At 36.8% G+C, this 21,505-nt stretch overlaps 1 protein-coding gene across 7 annotated transcripts in view; it reads right to left on the bottom strand.

Annotated features, from left to right (window-relative positions):
• The window catches only part of ROBO1 (roundabout guidance receptor 1), a 690,543-nt gene that overhangs the window by 88,985 nt on the left and 580,053 nt on the right, over positions 1 to 21,505 (bottom strand). For all 7 annotated transcript variants that reach the window (XM_052666594.1, XM_052666640.1, XM_052666623.1 and 4 more), the window contains one exon: positions 1,568 to 1,688. In XM_052666594.1, the coding sequence (XP_052522554.1) occupies positions 1,568 to 1,688 (121 nt within the window). The remainder of the gene's footprint in view (positions 1 to 1,567; positions 1,689 to 21,505) is intronic.

Genomic DNA, 21,505 nt, shown 5'->3' with positions numbered 1-21,505 from the left:
GACAAGATAGACCTGAAACCTGAATAAGAAGTTCTGCAGTCAGCAGGACTGCTACTTTGGACTTTTGTAGGAGCTGAGTTTGGACCAGGTTGACAGGGTCCCTTGGGAAGCAGTTTTGAAGGACAAAGCAGTACACAGAGGCCAAACATTCTTCAAGAATGACATCTTGAAGGCACTGGAGCAGTCTATTCTCATATGCTGAAAGAAAAGCTTGTGGGAAGAAGACCAACCTGTCTGAACAGAGAGTTTCTTCTGGAACTAAAGAAAAATAACGAATTTTATGACCTTTGGAAGAAGAAGCAGGCAATTCACGAAGACTTCAAAAACGTCATGAGGTTATGCAGGGAAGAAATTAGTAGGCCCAAAACCCAGCTAGAATTAAACTTGTCACTCCAATAAAAGACAATAAAAATGCTTTCATAATTACATAAATAATAAAAGAGGGACTAAGGAGAATCTCCATCTTTTGTTGGATGTGAATGGAAACATACTGACAAGAGATGAGGAAAGGCTGAGATACTAAATGTCTTCTTTGCCTCAGTCTTTATTAGTAAAAGCAGTTTTTTCTCAGGGCATCCAGCCTACTCAGCTGCAATACAGAGACAATGATCAGCATGAGAACTTAATAATCTAAAGGGAAATGGTTAGTAACCTACTACATCTACAAATCCACAGGGATGGGATCCACCCAAGGATATTGAAGGAGTTGGTGGAGGTGCTTGCCAAACCTTCAATACTTTACCAGCCCTCCCATTTTAGTTGGGGATGTCCCAGTTGACTAGAGTTGGTGAATGTAATACTATTCTACAAGAAGGGCAGAAAAGTGGATCTGGGGAACTACAGGCCTGTCAGTCTGAGCTTGTTGCCAGGGAAGGTCAGGAAACAGATCATCTTGAGTGCAATCACCTGGCATGTACAGGACAGCGAGCGTGGATTCCTGAAAGACAGGTCCTAACTGACCAGCCCAAACACGTTTTGTTACAAAACGATCCGCTCAATAGGAAAAGGAAATGCTGTGGACGTAGCTTTGCTTGAGTTAGCAAAGCTAAATCTGATACAGTGTCCCACAGCTTTTGCCTGGAGAAACTGGCTACTTGTGGCTTGGACAGATGCACTGTTTGCTGAGTAAAAGTCTGCCTGGATGGACAGGCCCAAAGGGTTACTGCAATTGGAGTTAAATCCATTTGACAGCCAGTTATAAGTGATGCACCCCAGAGCTCAGTACTGGGGCCATTTTTGTTTATTTACAGCATTAGATATTAGAAGAAAAATATTCTCCAAAAAGATTGTCAGGCACATCCAGGGATGTAGTTGAGTTGTTATCTCTGGAGATGTTCAAGAAATGTTTAGATGTGGTACTAAGGGACACAGTTTAGTGAGGAAATATTGGTTGTAGACAAACAGTTGTACTACATGATCTTGGAGGTCTTTTCGAAATTTGGTGATTCTATGATTCTACGATAAACACTGAAAATTCTTAATTAAAGGCTTCCTAGGAAAAACAAAGTTGGACATTTTCGTACATGTGGATATTTTCATTAACACAGTCTTAAAGAAGAGTTCTTACCTAAAACAGTGAGCTCTGCAACTTCGCTTTCACGTTCTCCAACCATGTTTGTTCCAACACAAACATACTTGCCAGCATCATTCTTTCTTGTGTATGTGATCATAAGCTTTCCACCTCTGATCTAGGACAAATCAAGTATAACAGAAAATAAGAGGAATGAACAATTTAACAGTATTTATTAACTTGAAAAATACTGAAGTTCAAGGCACATATGGAAGAAAATAATAAATAAAAGCCAAGGGGAAAACTAAATAAAAGGATCTAACATGGTCAGTGACAGGAAGAGAGTGTATGTATGTGTACTCTCTACGAGGTATTTTGTTCAAGTTGCCTGCAGCTAGAAATCTATCCTTGAAAATGTGACATCTTGAGCAGTGTTGGTCTCTTATTATCACTGTAAGATGTACACACACAAAGATGACAGTCAGTTATTGAGATAAATGAACATGCACATATAACACAGATAGTACTGCATACAAATTTCATTCTTTTGCCTTTGGCATTCATTGTTTGAGAACATAAAAGATGCATCTTTTATAACCCACAGTCTTGTAATGCTGTAATTTCAATGGGGATTTCAAGTATGAATAATAACAATAATAAAAACTAACCTGCAAATGCACATATTTTAAAAACTTGAAACTTTTAGATTGTTAACCTCCTGAAACAGTAAGCAAGGGGAGAGCATAACTTATAGCTAATAACCTATCTATATTTATTCTCGTTTTACCTATCCCTAAATCACAGAATACTACTTACTTTCAATTAATATATACAAAGGGTTTTAAAAACAATTCCAGAACTATTTCCATCTCCAGTTAGAAATACCTATATATTCAGATATAAGTGCAGAAATTAAAACATCAATACCGAATGTGCTGGATTTAAAAAAGAAATGTATTTGCACATCACAAGAATTTATTGAAACCACTGATGATTTGAAATCCATACAAATTGGAAGCTGTGATTTTCATACGTGTTTTAAAAGCTTAAGTCTAACTGACAATCAGCAGTATTTGTGCTCCTCTGTGAATTTGGCATTTAAGAAAATCCCCTCCAAAGCCTTTACGACTTGACACAACTGTGCATTTCGCACAATTTCCAGCACTAACACGAGCTATTCTTCTGAATTTCTTCTAGGAATCACCACAAATCCTCTTCAAAGCACAGATGGAAAAAAAGCTTTAAAGCAGAAACATTTGAACAATTAAAAATTACTGAAAGCTGATTTTCATCCAAGTTATTTGAGATTTACATAAGGATTTTGAGGAAATATTCTCTCATGTCTTGCATAAACCTATGAACATTCTCTTTCTACTCTCATGGTCTTTGAGGCAGATTTTCAAACATATGGCATGCCTACGGAAAGTAACTGTGGTTCCAATATAGAAATTTTTAACGCATTTAGATTTTTCTGTTCTTTCATTTTTTACCTTTAGGGTTTTTTTTTTTTTTTTTGTTTTGTTTTCTCTTTTAAAGCAAAATAGAGGTTAAGAACTTCAGCAATAATGAAGACAACCTATGAATAAAAATATGATAAATTACGCTATAATGATAAAATAATGATAAAATGTATCAGAAGTGCATGTAGAATTACACACATCTATAATTAAGCATTCACAGATGGCTAGAAAAAATTGTACTTCCTCTGCTGGTCCACTGCCCAGGTTTCCCATTGAGTTCTAACAATTAATTGCCCATCATCCAAGTAAGATTGATCAAGAACTTCTATTTATTAACAAGACATTACCAATTAAATCTGTAGCTATGACAAAATTATGTTCTATAGGTGCCATGTTTGCCACTTTTTCTCTCAACAGAAAATCCTGCACATACATACGGATTATGGACCAATAGCTTTATCTAACAAAGTACACAGTGGAATACACGTGTGTGCATTTTTGTAGCTATATCATATCTGGTATCAAGAGCAGTAAGCAAACAAATCACAGATGGAGGTAGTATCTGAAATTATAACACATCAGATCTTTGTCTGTGGACACTTCACAGTTAACCATGAATTTTAGCTTGAGTGCTTCGAATCTTCTTTTCATATTTGTGCCCCTGCCTCAGAACACATTAACTGGACTCGAAAGTAATAATGGCTTGAAAAAGTAACAGGCAGTGTAACATTACAGAGAAAATTCCAGAAAAGCTTTTATATACTAACTACAAAGATAAGTCCTTTCTTCCCAGTGAACAAGACATACTAAACAACTTTCTTACTTATTCTCGTAGATGTTGCATACCTTGGGAAAAGAATTGCTTTGCTAACTGCCAAATCCTTAAGTTCGATTTTGAAAACACGGAAGCAAGTATGATATTTTATTTATACAGAAATGATGTCATGTCACTTATTGACTTTTAAAGTCCCCTCAAGATTTCATACTGCTCTCTGCCCAACAATTTTACTAGAGTCCAGCAAGTAGAGAATATGAAAATAGTACTGAATACTGTTGGGAAAAAAAGATTGCAACCAGCAATTCACAGATGATCTTTGGTTGTATATAATACACATGGAGTTTCATACATGCTAACAGAATATATGATAAACAGTGATTTACAAAGGCTTACTGAAAGTTATTTTGTATGACCTGCCTGCCTGATTATATTTTACTCCCCATGAGTAAATTGTTCATTCAAGCAAGTCTACTTCATGTATTTCTTTAAACAACAATTAGAGATGTTGATACAGAAAACTACAGGCACTCGCATAGCTAACTAGGTCCAGAATTGTAAATTATGACCACCCAGCAGCATAAAATCATACAAATAATGAATCAACTTGGTCAGCCAATAAATCAAATCCATAAAAACTTACCCAAGGGTTCTACAGCATACCAGCAGGTATTCAGAATTTCTGTACAAATATATACTTATCCTACAACCATATTTTATTCACCTATGTTTGTGCGTGTTTGTACATTTCTGTACATAAACATCCACACCTGTCTGCATTAAAACATGTTTCATATGTGGGTGATACATTTTCTATTCAGAGAAATTTGCTATGTAATATGAGAAAAAAAGAAGATTAGCAATATATCCAAATACAATGATGACTAGCATATTTTTAAAATTTTTCTTTTACCTCCTAGTTGCATTCCATTTAATAAATGAAATCTGTCCTGTTCAATAATAATTCTAAAGCAAATCTAGGATACAGAATGAAACACTGACCTCTGTATGTACAATCATGGTTTCTGCATATGTAACATCACAAAACTCACATATTTCAGTCTTCTACAGTAGAACTTAATATCACATTTTATTTAGGATGAAATGTGATGGGAATGAGATATTAGCCTGTTTGATAAGTTCTGTATTTTCAAAAGTGTAACCTCCACTTCTTAATGACAACACAATGATTATGGAACTTGGCGAGTACAAGCAATTGTAAGATTTATGTAAAGATATACAAGTAAAATTGTACAATTATTTCCTATTTAGGAAACACAGACTTCACACATTTCTGTCCATGTGGTCTAGCATTCCCAAACAGATTAGTACACCCACTTTATTACTTATCATTGCATCATAAGCTGTAAGGCATGGAATAGAAGCAATAAACTAGAATTTTGAAGTTTTAAGAGTGGCTGAATAAAAAAGGATAAACGAATATCTGCTTATTTTTTATTTAAAAACATGCATCTTCCTACAAGCCTTATGAATCCCATCTATCCTTCCCTATCTATAACAACATGCTTAAGCATCATTGCAAGACACCAGCCATCAAAACATGTTTGGCATAGGTCCTCAGCAACGTTCATTTCAACTTCAAAGTTCAAGCACGTCTTTCTCACTTCTGGTTCTGTTTTCTTGGACCTTAAAAAGACATGTTGCCTTCTACAGATCAAACACAAAATACCACATGAAAGAAGTTTTAAAAAAACCTTTCATCTGGTCATTCTCCAATAAATCTGCAATGACAAAATGCAATTCAATTGTTTCCCAACACAACAGTCTTGCAGTGATGACAGACTAGAAATTAGAGTTTATAATGAATGAGGCAAAATGCATACGAAGGTAGCTTTCCTTAAGAAGGAATATTTAAGGTATAAAAATGACAACAGAAAAGCTGCTCCTTCTGGCACATCTGACAATTTGGTTAGAATATATGGAAAGTCAGAATCAGACACAGTTCTGCTCATGAGACATTTCCCTTCTTTTATGATCTTATTACTAATGACTATATCTATAAAAAGACAGAAATCTACGGAGAGTTAAGGCTTATGTGCATCCCGAATTATTTGGTGACTTCAGAGGAAGCTGAAGGTTGTTTAGCACTTAATATTATCACGAGACACTAAATATCAGAATTACCATAAGTGTTTAATACTTTCCACAAGATAGTGGAAACAGGCAATATATATATGCAGAATGTCATAAATCAAGGGAAGAAAAAAAAAATCTGTATCTCAGTATATAAAATTGTCAGGCATTTAAAAACGTAACAGTCTCCATCTTGCTTTCTACAAACATTTGGCTTTGGTTAACAACAAAGAAAATTCAAAATAGGCCATATTGACTCACACTATTAAGAACTAATTTCTGAACAGACATCAATGTTTATACAAAAATATTTGAATCACTAAAATACTTTCTTGAAACATTTTCACAGATACAGTGCAAAACATTGATTATGCAATACTTCCATTGTTGTTACAGATCAAGATTAAAATCCTCCTACAAGAAATGTTCCATGGCCTGAAATCTTCTCAACTAAGATCTCAAAAAGAAAAAAACAAATCTTTGCTTCAGAAGCGGGTTTTCACAATACTATTTACTCAATAGTCAATATACTAGAGTTAATTAATGAACTAATGAGCAACACAACATACAAGCACGTCCTATGGCTCACCAAAAAATATATGGAATGAACCATCCTTCCAGAAGTACAGAAAGCTCAGCTGAACCCAAATGTTACTGACACAGATGGGAACAATGTGTTGTACTGACAACTATGATACTTCTGTTGAACTGTGTATTTAGCCTGCTGCATGGATCTCCCCTGGATGCACTGGTGTAGGTAGCTTTCACTGCAAATAGTGACTGAAATCAGAAATAAAACTGAACTTGAACTGATCTCATTGCCTGGTATGTCTACATTTCTTTCCCCTTCAGTCACAAGGATCTGTTACAGAGGAATTTTTAAAAGTATTACCACCAATGTGTTGTTTGCACACCTCCAAGGATAAAATCCCAGACTAACTGGGGCCAATTCACCACAGAAGTATTTCAGTTTTTATTATTTTACCTAAGTATTACAAATGTAATATGGGAAAACAGTTTGAACAAACCATACATTGTAAGACCTGGTAACCACAAATAAACAGTATAGCCCAAATCTACAGAGGTATTCAGCAGCCAATTCCCTACTGAGCATGCCTACACTGCAAAAGACAGAGGTACAAGGCCATTCTTTAGGGTTCCATCAAAAAGTTCACAAGAATGAAGGCAAGCGGAGACTTTAGGCCATCACTCCAGATAGCACAAGGACAGTTTACATGACTGGATCCAGTGACTTACACTGCTGCAGATTATGTCTCAGCTGTGCAAGATCTAATGGAGAGGATGAGCACCATACCATTTCAGGGGAGTACAGACTGCTGCTAACTTCAAGGGGGTTTAATTTCCTAATGTCATTGCAGGTACTGAACAGTGTCTTGTTACTTTTCTAGATCTGGAGTTTTGCCAGCAGGATAACAATATTGATTTAAGACAACTCAGTATCTTGTGTATTTACTCAATAGGAAACTTCCTACAGTCCTCTCAGAAAAGCAGTTGTGCAGGTTGAGAGTATCCAACAGCAGAATTCTCATTTTCAGTTTCATGGCTGAGATGCATGGCTAGGCAAAACTCCACTGAGAGTTGTAATTTGAGGAAAGACACTGCTCAGAGTACAGACCTCTCACTGCAACAGTGTCAAAATATATGATTTACCAGAGTCCTAACGTAGGGTCTTCTAAAGAGAACTGTCGTGACAGGATTCCAGTTATTAAGAGCTTAGAAGTAGAGGTTCATAAGCTTCCTACAATGAGCTCTCACAAGAAATTGAAAGGCTTCAAAAATGCAAAGTACTAGACTTAAAAGTACAATTCTGAAACAACCAAATGATCACAGTCTGAGGAGAGAGGATAGAAAGAAAAAATTATTCCCTTTTTTTTTTTTTTCCTTTTGGAATGGGCCTGTGCAGCAGGTCATTATTTCCAGTCTTGGCTTTAGTGAGCATCTGAGTTACAACAAATTTGGCATAGATTCCCACTTGTCCCAAGGAGGAGGTATGGCCCTCCAAGACTGGTTGCTCACTGCTGGCTCCTGACTGAAGTGGATATAAATTACAGATTGTCACATCCTTCCTGTGACTGTTTCACTTCCTACACTTGATCTAAGGAAGCTTTCTGCTCAGTAGCTTCCCAAGGGAAGAAGGAATTTCTTCCTTCTTTACAGAGGGAAAAACTGAGCCCTATTTGGTACAGAATATAAACCGAAGACAAAATTCAGGAAATAAAAAAGTTATCAATGACAGCAAAAAAAGAATTGAGTCCTTTCATACATTTTCACAGAACCACAGAATCACCAAGGTTGGAAAAGAACTACAAGATCATCCAGTCCAACCATCCACCAATCATCAATAGTTCTCACTAAACCATATCCCTCAACACAGCGTCCAAATGCTCCTTGAACACCTGCAGGGTTGGTGACTCCACCACCTCCCTGGGCAGCCCATTCCAGCACCTGTCCAGAGAAGTAGTATTTCCTAACGTCCAGCCTGAACCACTCCTTGCACAGCTTGAAGCCATTCCCTCTAGTCCTATCACCAGTTACACAACAGAAGAGGCTGAACCCCAGCTCACTACAACCGCCCTTCAGGTAGTTATAGAGAGCAATGAGGTCTCCCCCGAGCCTCCTTCAGACTGAACAATCCCAGCTCCTTCAGCCGCTCCTCGTAAGCCCTGTGCTCCAGATCCCTCACCGTTTGTCGCCCTTCTTTGAACCTGTTCCAGGGCCTCAATGTGTTTTTTGCCCAAAACTGGACACAGTACTCAAGGTGCAGCCTCACCAGTGCTGAGTACAAGGGGACATTTCCCTGTTCCTGCTGGCAACACTGTTTCTGATGCAAGCCAGGATGCCATGGGCCTTCTTGGCCACCTGGGCTCAATGTTGGCTTGTGTTCAGCCAAGTATCAATCAATATCCCCAGGTCCATTTCCTCTACACAGTCTTCCAGCCACTCTGCCCCAAACCTGTACCATTGCCTGGGGTTGTTGTGGCCAAAGTGCAGGACCTGGCATTTGGTCTTCTTGAACCTCATCCCATTGGCTTCAGCCCAGCTCTCCAACCTGTCCAGGTCCCTCTGCAAGGTCTCACAACCCCCAGGCAGATCGACACTTCCAGGCAACTTGTTGTCACCTGCAAACTTACTGAGGGTATAGTATCAAATTGATATTTTGACAGTTTTGAGTTTTAAGACAGATTTGACCTCTCATTTAACACTTCTTTTTTTCCAATACTTTGCAATGAATTTTACTTCCAAAGGAGTACTGGCACTACAAACACACAAATACTTCATAAAATCTAACCTTCCAAAATAGACAACACTTTGTAATATGAATATTAAAAACCTACCAATTCTCTTACTTTTGACCAAGATGACTTATCATGGCAATTACATCATGCTTCAGAAAAGTTATACTTCTACTGCATTTATTATTGGCTAAGCCCAAGCTCAGCACTAACCTTCACAGTAAGACAATGATTAGCATACATAGTTGTGAAGACATTAAACCTCTCACACCATTTCACATCATTTATGAAACACACTTTCAAGGAAAAAATAAAAAGCAAAACACACACTCTGTTGCTCATTTTTTACAAAGATTTAAAAGTCATACATTAATCTGCCAGATTTCACTCTTCGATCAGAGATCATTGCAGTTCTTGTCAGCTGCAGTACATGCAAGCCATAAATAATAGTTTTCAATGTATTTTCTGTGGTCTGCACACAAGATTTGTTCTACAGGATCACACTAAAAAGCTGCTGCTACAGGAAACCAAAGCAATTTTGATGGTAACTTTCATTTTTATTGAAGGAACACTGAAAAATCACCAGGCTAGATATTAAAGACTCCTGCTTAGAAGATCCTAAAATCTAAACATACAAGAAGGAAAAAATATGCACAGAGAGATGAATATCCAGTCACCCAATTTCCCCAGCCCAAACAGCAGTCCAGTATCGTTATTTTTGTTTTCCCTTCACGCCCATCTTTCAATCCTGCAGATAGACTCAATAGGCAGTGAGTGACCTGTAGATCTCAGGCAGTTCACAAACTGCTCAGTTCTCTGTTACCTCAACAGAATACAAAGATAAAGTTAGTCTTGAGCAATGGATAGCGAAGCCACTCTATCCACTGTGAAACTACAGACAGTGGGGTTTCTATTACTCTTGCAATTGGCCAAAAATTGGCTGCAATCAAGCAAAATAAAGCATGCAGTGTTCTAAATCTCCATGCGGGATCACTGCTCCGTAGCACTCACACAGCTTCCATCACTATCTCTAAGCTATGCTACCTCCAAATGTCCTCATTTGCAGCCTATTACTAAGTTACCTTTGAGAAAATCAGCACCACCTTCTACAAGACACACTGCCAGGCAGTTTAGCTCTTCTCACTCAGCCCTTAACTATGGAACTGAAACCTGCTCAGTATGTAAACGTTACAGAATGAACAGCCAAGGAATCTGAAGAGATAGAAGTGTGGGAAACAGGCCTTGCCTATAGTAGCTCTCTCGTCTGTCCATGGTAAATGGCTGCCCAAGACATGGAGGAGGTCCTGTGGCCCTGCTGGAATAATTGCTTTCTCTGCAGCATTCCCTTACTATTCCTCTCTGATGTTAGCATGCAGTGAAACTCCTAGCACAAGACTTGGTGTTATTAAGAGTACATAAACAAATCTCAGTAGGTTACCGTACCCTTCTATTAGCACCAAGGTAAAACCTTATCAAAAACATTGTTAGCAAGACTTATAGTTCACTCTTTTTTTGCTTTAGTGAACAACTTTGTTCTCACACATCCACTTATTTTTTTTAGTTTTTGCTTATTTATGTTCAGAAAAAGGAGGGAAATCTTATTTGCATCCTTGGAAATCAGTTTTTCTTTTTAAAATGGTTTAGGGTTTTCAAAGTCTACATAGAAAAAAAATCAGAAATGCAGGAAAAAAGATCTAAAAACCCCCTAAGCATTTGAAGCATAAAAACAAAATAGTTAAATGAGTTATCAATTCTGCATCATACTTAGCTTTATAATATTTGTATCATAGTTCATATACTTCATACAATTTTTTTCCTAAGACGGTGTTTTTTGAAGAAAGAACACAGCCAAACTCCACTGAAAATAAAGACAGAACTGACACAAAAATTTAGAGCTTTAAAGAAAGTCTGATGTAGACATTAAAAAAAAAAAAGGTTCTTACGATTCTATTTCCCTTTCAAAGAGTTGCATTTATTAGTATAAATTTGAGAAAAACGTCATAAAATCCTAACAAAATTTACAATGAAACACTACACGTTTTTCCCAAGCCTGAAGTTTGGCGATGAATGTTTGGTGGAATACGTTGTGAACATTTTCACTATATTTCAGAAAAATGTTTAAATAGTCCTTACATTTTGGAATACGAAATACTGAAATTCTGGAAAATATTGTTAAAATTCAGACATTTTTTTCATGACCTGTAAGAACTAAGGCATAAAGTCTGCACTACAGATATGAATAATGACAGTTTTAAACATCTTTGCAAAGACCAATGTGATATGTGTGCATTCTACACATAGAAAGTACAAATGTAACTCTGTATTAAGAGTTACCTTTAATAACGTGTTAGAATCATAAAGGTTGGAAAAGACCTTTAAGATCATCCAGTCTAACCACCAACCCATCACCACCATGCCCATTAAAACATGTCCTTCCGTGCCTCATCTACAGTTTCTCAAACACCTCCAGGGATGGTGACTCCACAAACTCTCTGAGCAGCCTGTTCCAGTACCTCACTACTCTTTAGGAGAAGAAAAATTTCCAAATATCCATCCTGAAACTCCCCTAGCACAACTTAAGGCCATTCCCTTTCATCCTATCACTATTAGCTGGGTGAAGAGCCAACACCCATCTCACTACCACCTCCTTTCAGTTAGGTGACTGCAGAGAGATAACGCCTCCCCTGAGCCTCCTCTTCTCCAGACTAAACACGGTTCCCTCAGCCACTCCCCATCAGAACCGCATTCCACGCTCTTAAGCAGCTTCACTGCTCTTCTTCAGGCACGCTCCAGGATTTCAATGTCTTCCTTGTACTGAGGGGCCTGAAACTGAGCACAGTACTGAAGGTGTAGCCTCGCAAAGGCCAATTATAGGGAGAAAATTCCTTCCCTAGTTCTGCTGCTGATGCTTTTTGCTAGAATGGTTTTAGAATCACTGCTAGCTCAGTTTCAGTCGGTTGTCAGTTAAATCAGCCAGGTCTTGGTCTATGCTTATTCTGCTCCACACAGCAAGGTAATCTCATAGCATGATTGCCTGGAAACAGCACAAAGGTGTAGGTTTACGATCCTTATAGTAACTTTTCAACAAATGCTAAGGAGAAGTTCACCCTGAAACAGGACTGGGCTTCTGTTGAGACTGACAGATTTGTAACTTAAAGCAGCAACTCTGCCCCTGAGACATATAAGGAGATGAAAATCAAAGCAGGAAAAGGCATTTAATGACATGCACAGTTCCTTGAAGAGTGGAACAGCAATTGCTTATAAAGCAAGATTTTGGAAGAAAGGATGCATATGGAAGTCCATCAGAAATAATTTTTAGATGCTAAAGTAGTCAGATAAGTGTGTAGATATCAGACTGGTTTGAAGTGTTATTTCCCTAGCTGTGTGATCATGTGGTTAAATAAACAATGACTTTCCTTTTCAGAAAGCTCTTCTGCAGCACTGTCAAACTACTACTCAAAAGCTTCCAAAGTGGAAAACTGTGGTGTCAACCTAACTGTAGATAATGTAGCTGTTACATTCACAATTACAAGTTTCCAGACAAGTTTGAGAGGAAGACGATGACAATTTTAACTGAAAGAAATAAGTGATTTAAGGCTTGCCACCTAACAGATTGTGTTCAGAAATGGCAGAAGAGGATACAGCATTGCCCCATTAAAATCTCAACCTTTTCAAGTGAATGTTTAAAGGATATAAATAACGTTATGCACAGTCTGAATAATGCAGGTACTTGGGCATAGCTAAGGGATGAAGTATACAAAAGCATGATCCGGAAGACTATTCATATTCATTAGCAGAAACAAAGTGCATTGGCTTTTTCCACTGAATAAACAAATCACCTTTACCTTATAAAATTTTTCAACATTACCTGCTGTTAATTCTCCAAAGAGAATACTTGGAAGTCATTTCAAACAAAATAGGAAGGAAAATAAAACTGATTTTGGTATCTCTTCCATTTATTATTTCATAAATACAAAACTGGTAACCACAACAAGTCAGTCTCGTCAATCTAATGGCATATTTGGTTTATCAGTGGACAGTCCTGACAAAAAAAAACCTGGACTTAATTAGGACTGCACTTATAGGATAAAATATAAGAAAATAATGAATTTTAATATAAAGTTGTAAGACCTCCATCAACAAACTTCTCTAATATAACAGCTCTCCTGGCTAGAGACCAATCATGCAGACAAAAACAATATTTGCAAACATAATTTTCAGGGTTGGTAAATCAAAACCCATTTTAATTATAACAGGCTAATTATCCAAGCTAGTACACTGGTAGGACAGATCCAAATAAACTAAATGTGTTTTTTTTTTTAACCTGTCAGTAGCTAGACTAATATATTCCATATAACCAATGCTTGGTGATGTCCTTTGGCCTGCTACCACACTCTCTTCTGCCAAATGTGGCTGTTTCGCACTGTAATCAGCAATTCAGGTATGAATCTCCCTATTTTCAAACTTAGAAAGAAGATGCTTATCTTTTCATTTTTGGTTTCCTGTTATAAAGGTCACGTTTTAGTAAGATAGAAAAAAAAAAAAAAAAACCAGTGATAAATTTAACATCTATTTTTATACAAAAGCAGGAAAAAAATATACTTCACCAAAAATCATCAAAACATTCCTATGAAACAACAGTGAGTCACTGAGGCTTCTATTAAAGTTGTCTGAAGCAGCATAGGTTGAAAAAGGCTCCAAAACGAACAGGTATCTAAAACATCAAAAGCTGTAATGATGTGTTAACCTTGGTGACAGTCAAAACAAAAGGGTCAAAGGTTCAGCTGGCATCCCCAGGGCTGAACCTTCAAGGTGAATTTGAGGCTCACTGACAGTACAGCATAGTAATAATGACACTGAAATGTGAGATATGTATCTGTTACAAAGATGAGAAATTGCCTTCTGTAATGCAATGAAATGTACTTGTGAGTACAAGTGCATTTTCATAAAGCACACTAATCACTGCCTTCATGAATAAAAATTTCCCAAGAAACTTTTGAGAATCCAGAATGAAAGGGAAAGTAATTTCAACATCACTTTGATGTTTCAGCATACAACTTGAGTGGTACCCTGCTTCAGCTGGGACAGAGTTGATTTTTCCTTCATAGTGTCTAGTATGATGCTATGTTTTGGCTCTAGGAGAAAAATAAAGTTGATAACACACCAATGTTAAAGTTAGTGCTGAGCAGTGCTATATAAAGCCAAAGACATTTAAGTTTTTCAGCTTCTCATACTGTCCTGCCAGTGAGGGGGCCTGAGGTGGGGTACAAGGCGCTGGGAGGGAACAGAACCAGGACAGTTGACCTGAACTGGCCAAAGGGATATTCCATACCATACAGCATCATGTGAAAAAAAACTTGGAAAACTGGGGGGAGTTGGCAGCACTGGCAGCCACTGCTCAGGAATTGGCTGAACATCTGTTGGTGAATGGTGAGCAACTATGCATCACTGTAAATATATATAAATACACACACACACACACACATACGCACACTATCATTACTATTATCCTTTTTCCTCTTCCTTTTCTGACTCAGTATTTCTTTTTTTTTTTTTCCCCAACCCACAGATTCTTTTTTTTTTGCTTTGTTTTTTATTTATTTTATTCTGTCCCCATCCCACTGGAAAGCAGGAGGGGTTGAGAGGCAGTAAGCAAAGAGCAGTGTGGTGCTGACCTGCTGCTGGGTTAAACCACAAGTGGTTTATAATTGTTTCCTTTAAAATAAAAGGAAAGATCAAAATAACTGTATATGGGATAGATCCTGCAAGGATCATGCAGATCATGCAGTCGCTATGCACGTACCATAGCCTGAGTATGAGAGTATGAATATTATTCTACTGTTACTACTATACTACTATTTGCCTACAAAAAAAAAAAAAAAAAAAAAAGATTTAGGATGTGTTAATACTTTGCACTTTGGCCAAGTGGCACAACACAACTTTGTGGTTATACCGTCAGGCTGCTTTACATGTATGAATGAATTCAGTTTCACAACTCATGAAATGCTGAACAAGAAGTACTGAATAATTTCACAGCTTGCCCAAAATCTCACAGGAAGATTCCAGCAGCACAGCAATCTGCTTTGCTTAGCTTGCAGTCTTTCTACCTCAAGGCAATCTTTCCCTTACTGTAAAACAATTTTCTCAGTAGGAAAATATTCACAATTCTCTTTAAAAAACAATGTAGTAATGAATGTATTGTCTCATGATATAGACAGCTTATCTTTAACTCTATTCAAAATACAGACCTGCCAGAGAGAAACATTCATTCCTCAAATTTGGAATACCTATCACAAACCGTAAAATAGTTTCAATTGGGTACTTGCAGATTCTGAGGTAACAACATCATACTCCTAACAGGTAAACTTTTTCCTTTCGGATTTGTGTCAGGTCTTGCTCCAAGAGAAACTTTCAAACTGAACACCAGACTTTAGAGTAGCCATGAGAGCCAAATGACTCTAAATGAATTGGCAGAGCAATATCTGTGGAGTCTGCAGTCAGTGTGATGAGGGAGGGAAGCCCAAGCTATCATGTCATTGTATTTCACTTTGAAAACTTCAGTACTCTGAATGGTATAACCATTTGGAAAATTGACAATAACTAGATTCAATACAGCTAACCACTCGCACATCCATGTTTTTTTTTTAAAAAAAAAAAAAAAAAAATCTTCCTGTGCTATTTGCCAAGTAGGTTCCTGTTAGATAACGATTTTTAAGGAGAAAAAATAAAGATCAATTGTATCACTGACCTAAATGCAGGATGCATATTAGCAACAATTTTTCTCTAGCTCTCTCTAGATAAGGAAAGAAAGTCATGGGTTTCTTGTTAGGCTCTGACCTGCACAATATTACACAGGAGTCTGGAATAATACCCTACAAAGTTTATGTTAGTGCAACAGTGTGGGACTATCTGAACTTGGCAGTTAGTAATTGTGAGTATATTATTACCCAGAGAGAGAGAAGTATTCTGTTTGGTTGAGGAAACCCAAGAACTGAAAAATTATTATTTTTGAAGTGCTGAGATTTGGACTATACTTTTAATTTAACCAGAAGCATCACAGGAAATTCAGTAAGGCAAAACTATCCAAACATAGTGAAATGAGAAAAAATGAAGTTGACAGAACTTTCAAAAAGTAGACAAAAAAAAAAATAAAAAAAAATCAAAGCAAACCAAATAAGAAGCTCTAATCACTTACATCTGCTCAAGGCTCCAAAAATGGGCACTATTCTTGTCTACTATTTTTATTCTACATTTTTCTTTTGATTATGAGAACATAATATGTGCAAACTCAGCACATAGGCTGTTGAGATTTTATTAAACATGCTTTTAGAGTTAGTGTCATTCTTATTTTACAAAACTAATTCTTAAAAAAAAGCATGATATACAATAAAGTTTCAGTTAGCAGTTACCCGATATTTAGATTTTAAGTGACAACATGTGGTTGCTGTGGTGTGCAAGCAACTAGGAGTATCAAAAGTGCCAAGAACAATCAAATTTATAAGGTCCACTAGAGACTTACAAGAACAAAAATGTACTTTCCCCCCCTCTAAACCAAGTGGGTTTCAGTGTTTTTTTTTAAACACTGAAAGTGAGGAGTTGGATCGATTCACTTCGCTGAGACAGACTTACCACAAATTACGCACTGAGTTCTGTTGGATACTTGGCTGTTAAAGGTCTTCCACGCTATACAAAAGGTAATAATTCTGTATACAAGTATAAAGTAAATATAAATACAGTAAAAAAATAAAGCAAAAGGCTCACAGGTCCAGGAATCAGCATGAAAGAACTAGAAACACAGACACTTCATACTTTTTTTTTTTTTAAACATTTGATACAAAGAGATGATCTATCCCATGAACAATGGACTGAACTTTCTTCTGAGTACGTTTTGTGACTGTACAGCCTGTGTACAGACTTCCCAGCATGAGATCTAATGTCTGGTGTAACATACTCAAAGAAGGTTCTAAATGTTTGGTATTTCAAATATTGTTTTGTTTCTCGCTGTTTTTGACATCGTTAGGAATCAGTCCCCGCTACATTTAGCATTTCCACACAGCTGATGAGAAGAGGGGGAGAGAAGAGTCAAATTTCTAAACCCAGTCCTCATCTTTACTGTGCATAATATAATCTCCTTTCCTGACTGCTTAAAGAACCTAACCAAACAAAAATGTTTCTTTTTCATTAAGAGAATAAAATGAATGAAGAAATAATTTCCCTCCCACATCCTTTCTTCATCTCCCTTATCCCATTCCCCATAAGAGAAAAAACAACAAAAACAACAGAAACAACCCACTAGAGTATCAGCCAAACAAAACAAAGGATATACTTTCTCAGCATAAACCACCTTTGCTCTTAACTGCTCAAATCATAAAGTCTTACATGCTCTGGAAAGCTCAAGTAACCTAGTCTACAATAACAGCCACCTGTTTTTTTGGTTTTTTTTTGTTTTTTTTTTTTGTTTTTTTTTTGTTTTTTTTTTTTTAAAAAAAAAAAAAAAAAAAGAAGCTACCCAGACTCCATTTACATCATTCATATTCCAGAGGCTCAAAACTCTCAATAAGCCATTTTACAAGAAAATTCTGATAGTCTAATGTCTATCACTGTGGAAGGCTCAAAACTCAAATTTCTAACAAATACCACATTTGCTGCCAGCATTTATTTTCTTTTACTATCTAGGTCATCAGTTCATGACTAGGAACAAAAGAAATCTGTGGAGAATTTTGACTCAGTGAGGAGTTTTCTAATTCCTTTAAGTCTACAGAATATTTGCAAGACAACTTCCTTCAGTACAAATAATTGTAAAATAGAGTAGAGCAAAATACATACTTGTTTCACATTAAATGAGTACTTTTTATTACTGCAGGATGAAACAATAAGGGAAACCATAGTTATGCATGCTTGACATTTTAAGCAGTGAGAATAAGAATAAAATAGTTGATGCAATGTATATCACTGATGCAAAGGAGCATTTTTGAAAGTTGTGAGAAAAGTGGAAGGGACAGATACCCTTAGCTACAGGGAGAAAAAAAATCTGACAGTATAATCAACAATAACATGATTAAAAATGGCAGTAACTTAATGATCAAACTTTTAGCCTAATGCTAAATTATGATAAGTTTAAATTCCAGTAATTTCAGATCACGTGGACACAGTTTCCTAAGTCTCATAACCTTGCACAGCAAATTATACTTTTATAAGGAATGCCTTTGGGATCAGAGGAGGTCAGTTTTGTCCTAAATGCAAATCTCATCTCTATGATACGCAGCACATTCTCGGCCATCCCTCTGTCCCGCATATTGTTTCTCCTGCCCTTCCCACTGTTTCCACAGACCAACACTTCCTTTTGGAGATTTCTACTGAACAGAAGCAGTGCTTTGGTTATTCTCTAGCAATGCCCATGAGTGGTTCATTAGCCCTTTCCTCTAGATTCTTCAGTGTAGATTCTTCTAAAACATATTCCAATAAGTGTGAACCAATGCATGGTTTATCATGTCCTATACTTTATTCAGCATCAAAACATTGAAGGTATAGGGTTAGCAATTATTCATTTTAGCCAATAAGAACGTATTGTGACATTAAATATGACTCAAAACACTTCAGACTAACTTGCAAACTGTCATTTTCTCGTTGTTTTCTTGCAGAAAACACCTTGTGCTAATGGAGAAGGCAGCTCATTCTCCAAAGAAGTATCTGGAGCATTGACTCACAGGAGCTATAGAGAAGTAAGACAGCGTCCACATGCATGTTTTCAGGCCATTTGCTTTGGCTTGGCATGTGGGGACCTCAAGCCAATGCAAGCTCTTTTGCCCTTATTCTCAGCACAACAGAAGCTGTGTGGCCATATTAGTACAATACCGTGCCTGAGTGATCTAGCCTGTCTCTCAGCAGGGCTTATTAGCTCAGGCTCGGCGCCACATTAACCGCTGCCATATGGCTTCTGGTCAATTCAAAGAGCGAACTGAATGAGCTCACATCTGCCTGACAAAGTCTGCATAGCTGTGCTCTTTAAAATGGCAAACCTGCAAAATGCTGTGAGGACAGAATCTTGTAAAAGGTTGAGATTTTCAATCCATGCTCACTTCCATGCTTGTAGAAATACAAGCTGTCACTATTCCCAGTTGTGATCAGAGTTAGAAACTACTGTGAGTGTGATGGAGGCAAAGAGTTTTCATTTAAAAGGACAGTCCAAGATAAGAGGGGAGTATGATTAGGTATATAATCTAAACTAAAAAGTATGGAGGAAGACAACAAGGAATACAAAAAAGTTTGTTTTAAAATAGTTTACCTTCTTTCTTTGTCAGTAAGTTGTTCATTCTTGAGTAGTAGTTAGGCTACTAGGATTACTGAGATTTTTACAGTCTCACAAGAAGAGATAGGTCATCTGAAGAACAATGTTTTTTTGGACTCAGTTAAAAAGCACACATAAGAACACTCAAAATGATCCAACAAATGCTAGTCATAAATGTACCACTGAAAAGAGTTCAGATATCCCAGTGATAACAACATCATCACCACCACAAAAAAAAAAGTCTTGTGAAATGGGTGTGTAGCAGAAGATTCAAAGGTGAAGAAACCTTGGTCTTCAACAATGGTTGTGCAGATTTGGAAACTCCAGAGGTTTAGACACATTGAGGGTGAAAGCAAACATGCAGGTAGAATTGAGGAGGAAGGCAAGAAAGTCATCCGGATAAAAATGCATGACAACTGGCATGGTTATGACATCTAGCAAGGCTAGCACAGGAAACAAGGAAGACTATCCAGAAGATATATTTTCAATGATAGTGAGTGTCCAACAAGAGCAACAGGGACCCTGAAACAGGGCTTTAAGCTTGAGCACAGAAAAACAATTGTTACATTCTGGAAAAATTAAAAGCAAAAAAAAAAAAAAAAAAAAAAAAAAAGCAGGATTTAGAAACGTTCTCATCATCCTCTGGGATAGCTATGTGGTTTCAAATTCTTTTTCACAATCTTTTGCATTTTTTCCCCTTTGGGCGCCAAGTTAACTCATAGCAGCTCCAATTGTGTTGCCAGAGGAAGCAATATTAATAGCAGAAGAAGTATAAATCATTAATAAAAACAACTCTTGATCCTTGTGGAAGCCACCATTGCAGAGATCAGCAGAAGGAAAAAGATAGGTAGAGCAGAAGCCAACCCTCTTAGGAAGTAAAAACAAGAGACAGAATGAAGAAAAGGTACTGGAAAGAAAGGAAATTGCTGGGAGACAACAAATACATATTGGGAACCCACAAGGGTTAGTAAGAAATAGGAAATTGCTGCCTGCCCTTTAATCTGCCTCCCAAAAGAAAAACAATTAAAATGAAATAAAACACTTAACTGGAGTTAGCTGCTGCTCCCCCTACACACACTGCTTTGTGTGCTGCATGCCCAGGCCACGATCTTTCATGCAGGTCTCCACAGGACAAACTATGTTAACCTATAAAGTAGGCATTACGTCTACAGAAATTTACATTTCTTTGCTACATTTCTAAAATATGTAATTTGGGAGACCAAGATGTTTCAAGACTAGAGATTAAGAAATTAATGAAAAGGAGAGAGGCCAGAAAAAAAGAAATTGAGAAAAAATAAATTAGGATGAACATCTTGAATTAATTAAGAGTGTGACACAATAACTGTATGATTTGTTTCAGGAATAAAACTTTTTTTAAGCAGTTAAGATTGTTATTCCTGAACACCGCACTGCAACAAACTCAGTCAGGTTTTGTTGCCTTTTCCTTGATTTATCTCTCCTTTGCAGTTCCTCCCATTACAATTCATCTTTAGAAGCAAAGGCCCCTTTAGATAAATACAGAATTAGTTTTTGCGTTTTCCACTGTTCTCTCCAATACTTTCTCTTTTCTTCTTTAAATTACACATATAGTAATTTCTTCCATTACTTCCTTCTTTTTCTGACTGAGATCACATTGATATCACCTATCTTGTTTTACACTTGTTAAAGCTCAAAGAGGTTGTGAATGGTCTACAGGAAGAAGCATGAATCAAGTCTTCTTGACAATTCATTAACAAAATAAATGGGTCAAATAAATAAACCATTTTTCTGCAGATAGCAGTTTCGAAGAGGTTTTCCTGTCACAGAAAATGATAATAGGCTTAATTTTTTTTTTTTAATGTTTTGTAGGAAACAATTTCTTGACTTGTTTAAAAATAGCATTTTGCAAGAGAATAAATATTTTGTATTTTTGATGTACTATTTAATGGCCAGGGTAAGAATTCTAGTTACAACATCTAAAATAAGAATGTAAGTCATTCAAAATTGTCACAAGAAAGCCACACACAAAAGGAATGAAAATCTGTATGCATTATTCATCCTATACTTTGATCTTAAAAGCTAGGAATCCTGAACAAGGAAAGATAAATGGCTTCAGAAGGTTTTTCTTTCAAAAATCAAATGAGG

The sequence above is a fragment of the Tympanuchus pallidicinctus genome, unplaced genomic scaffold (genome assembly GCF_026119805.1).
Source record: "Tympanuchus pallidicinctus isolate F22 unplaced genomic scaffold, pur_lepc_1.0 scaffold10, whole genome shotgun sequence".
NCBI classification, from domain to species: domain Eukaryota; kingdom Metazoa; phylum Chordata; class Aves; order Galliformes; family Phasianidae; genus Tympanuchus; species Tympanuchus pallidicinctus.
The sequence above is the reverse complement of the archived record's forward strand: the minus strand, read 5'-3'. Positions and strand labels throughout refer to the sequence as shown.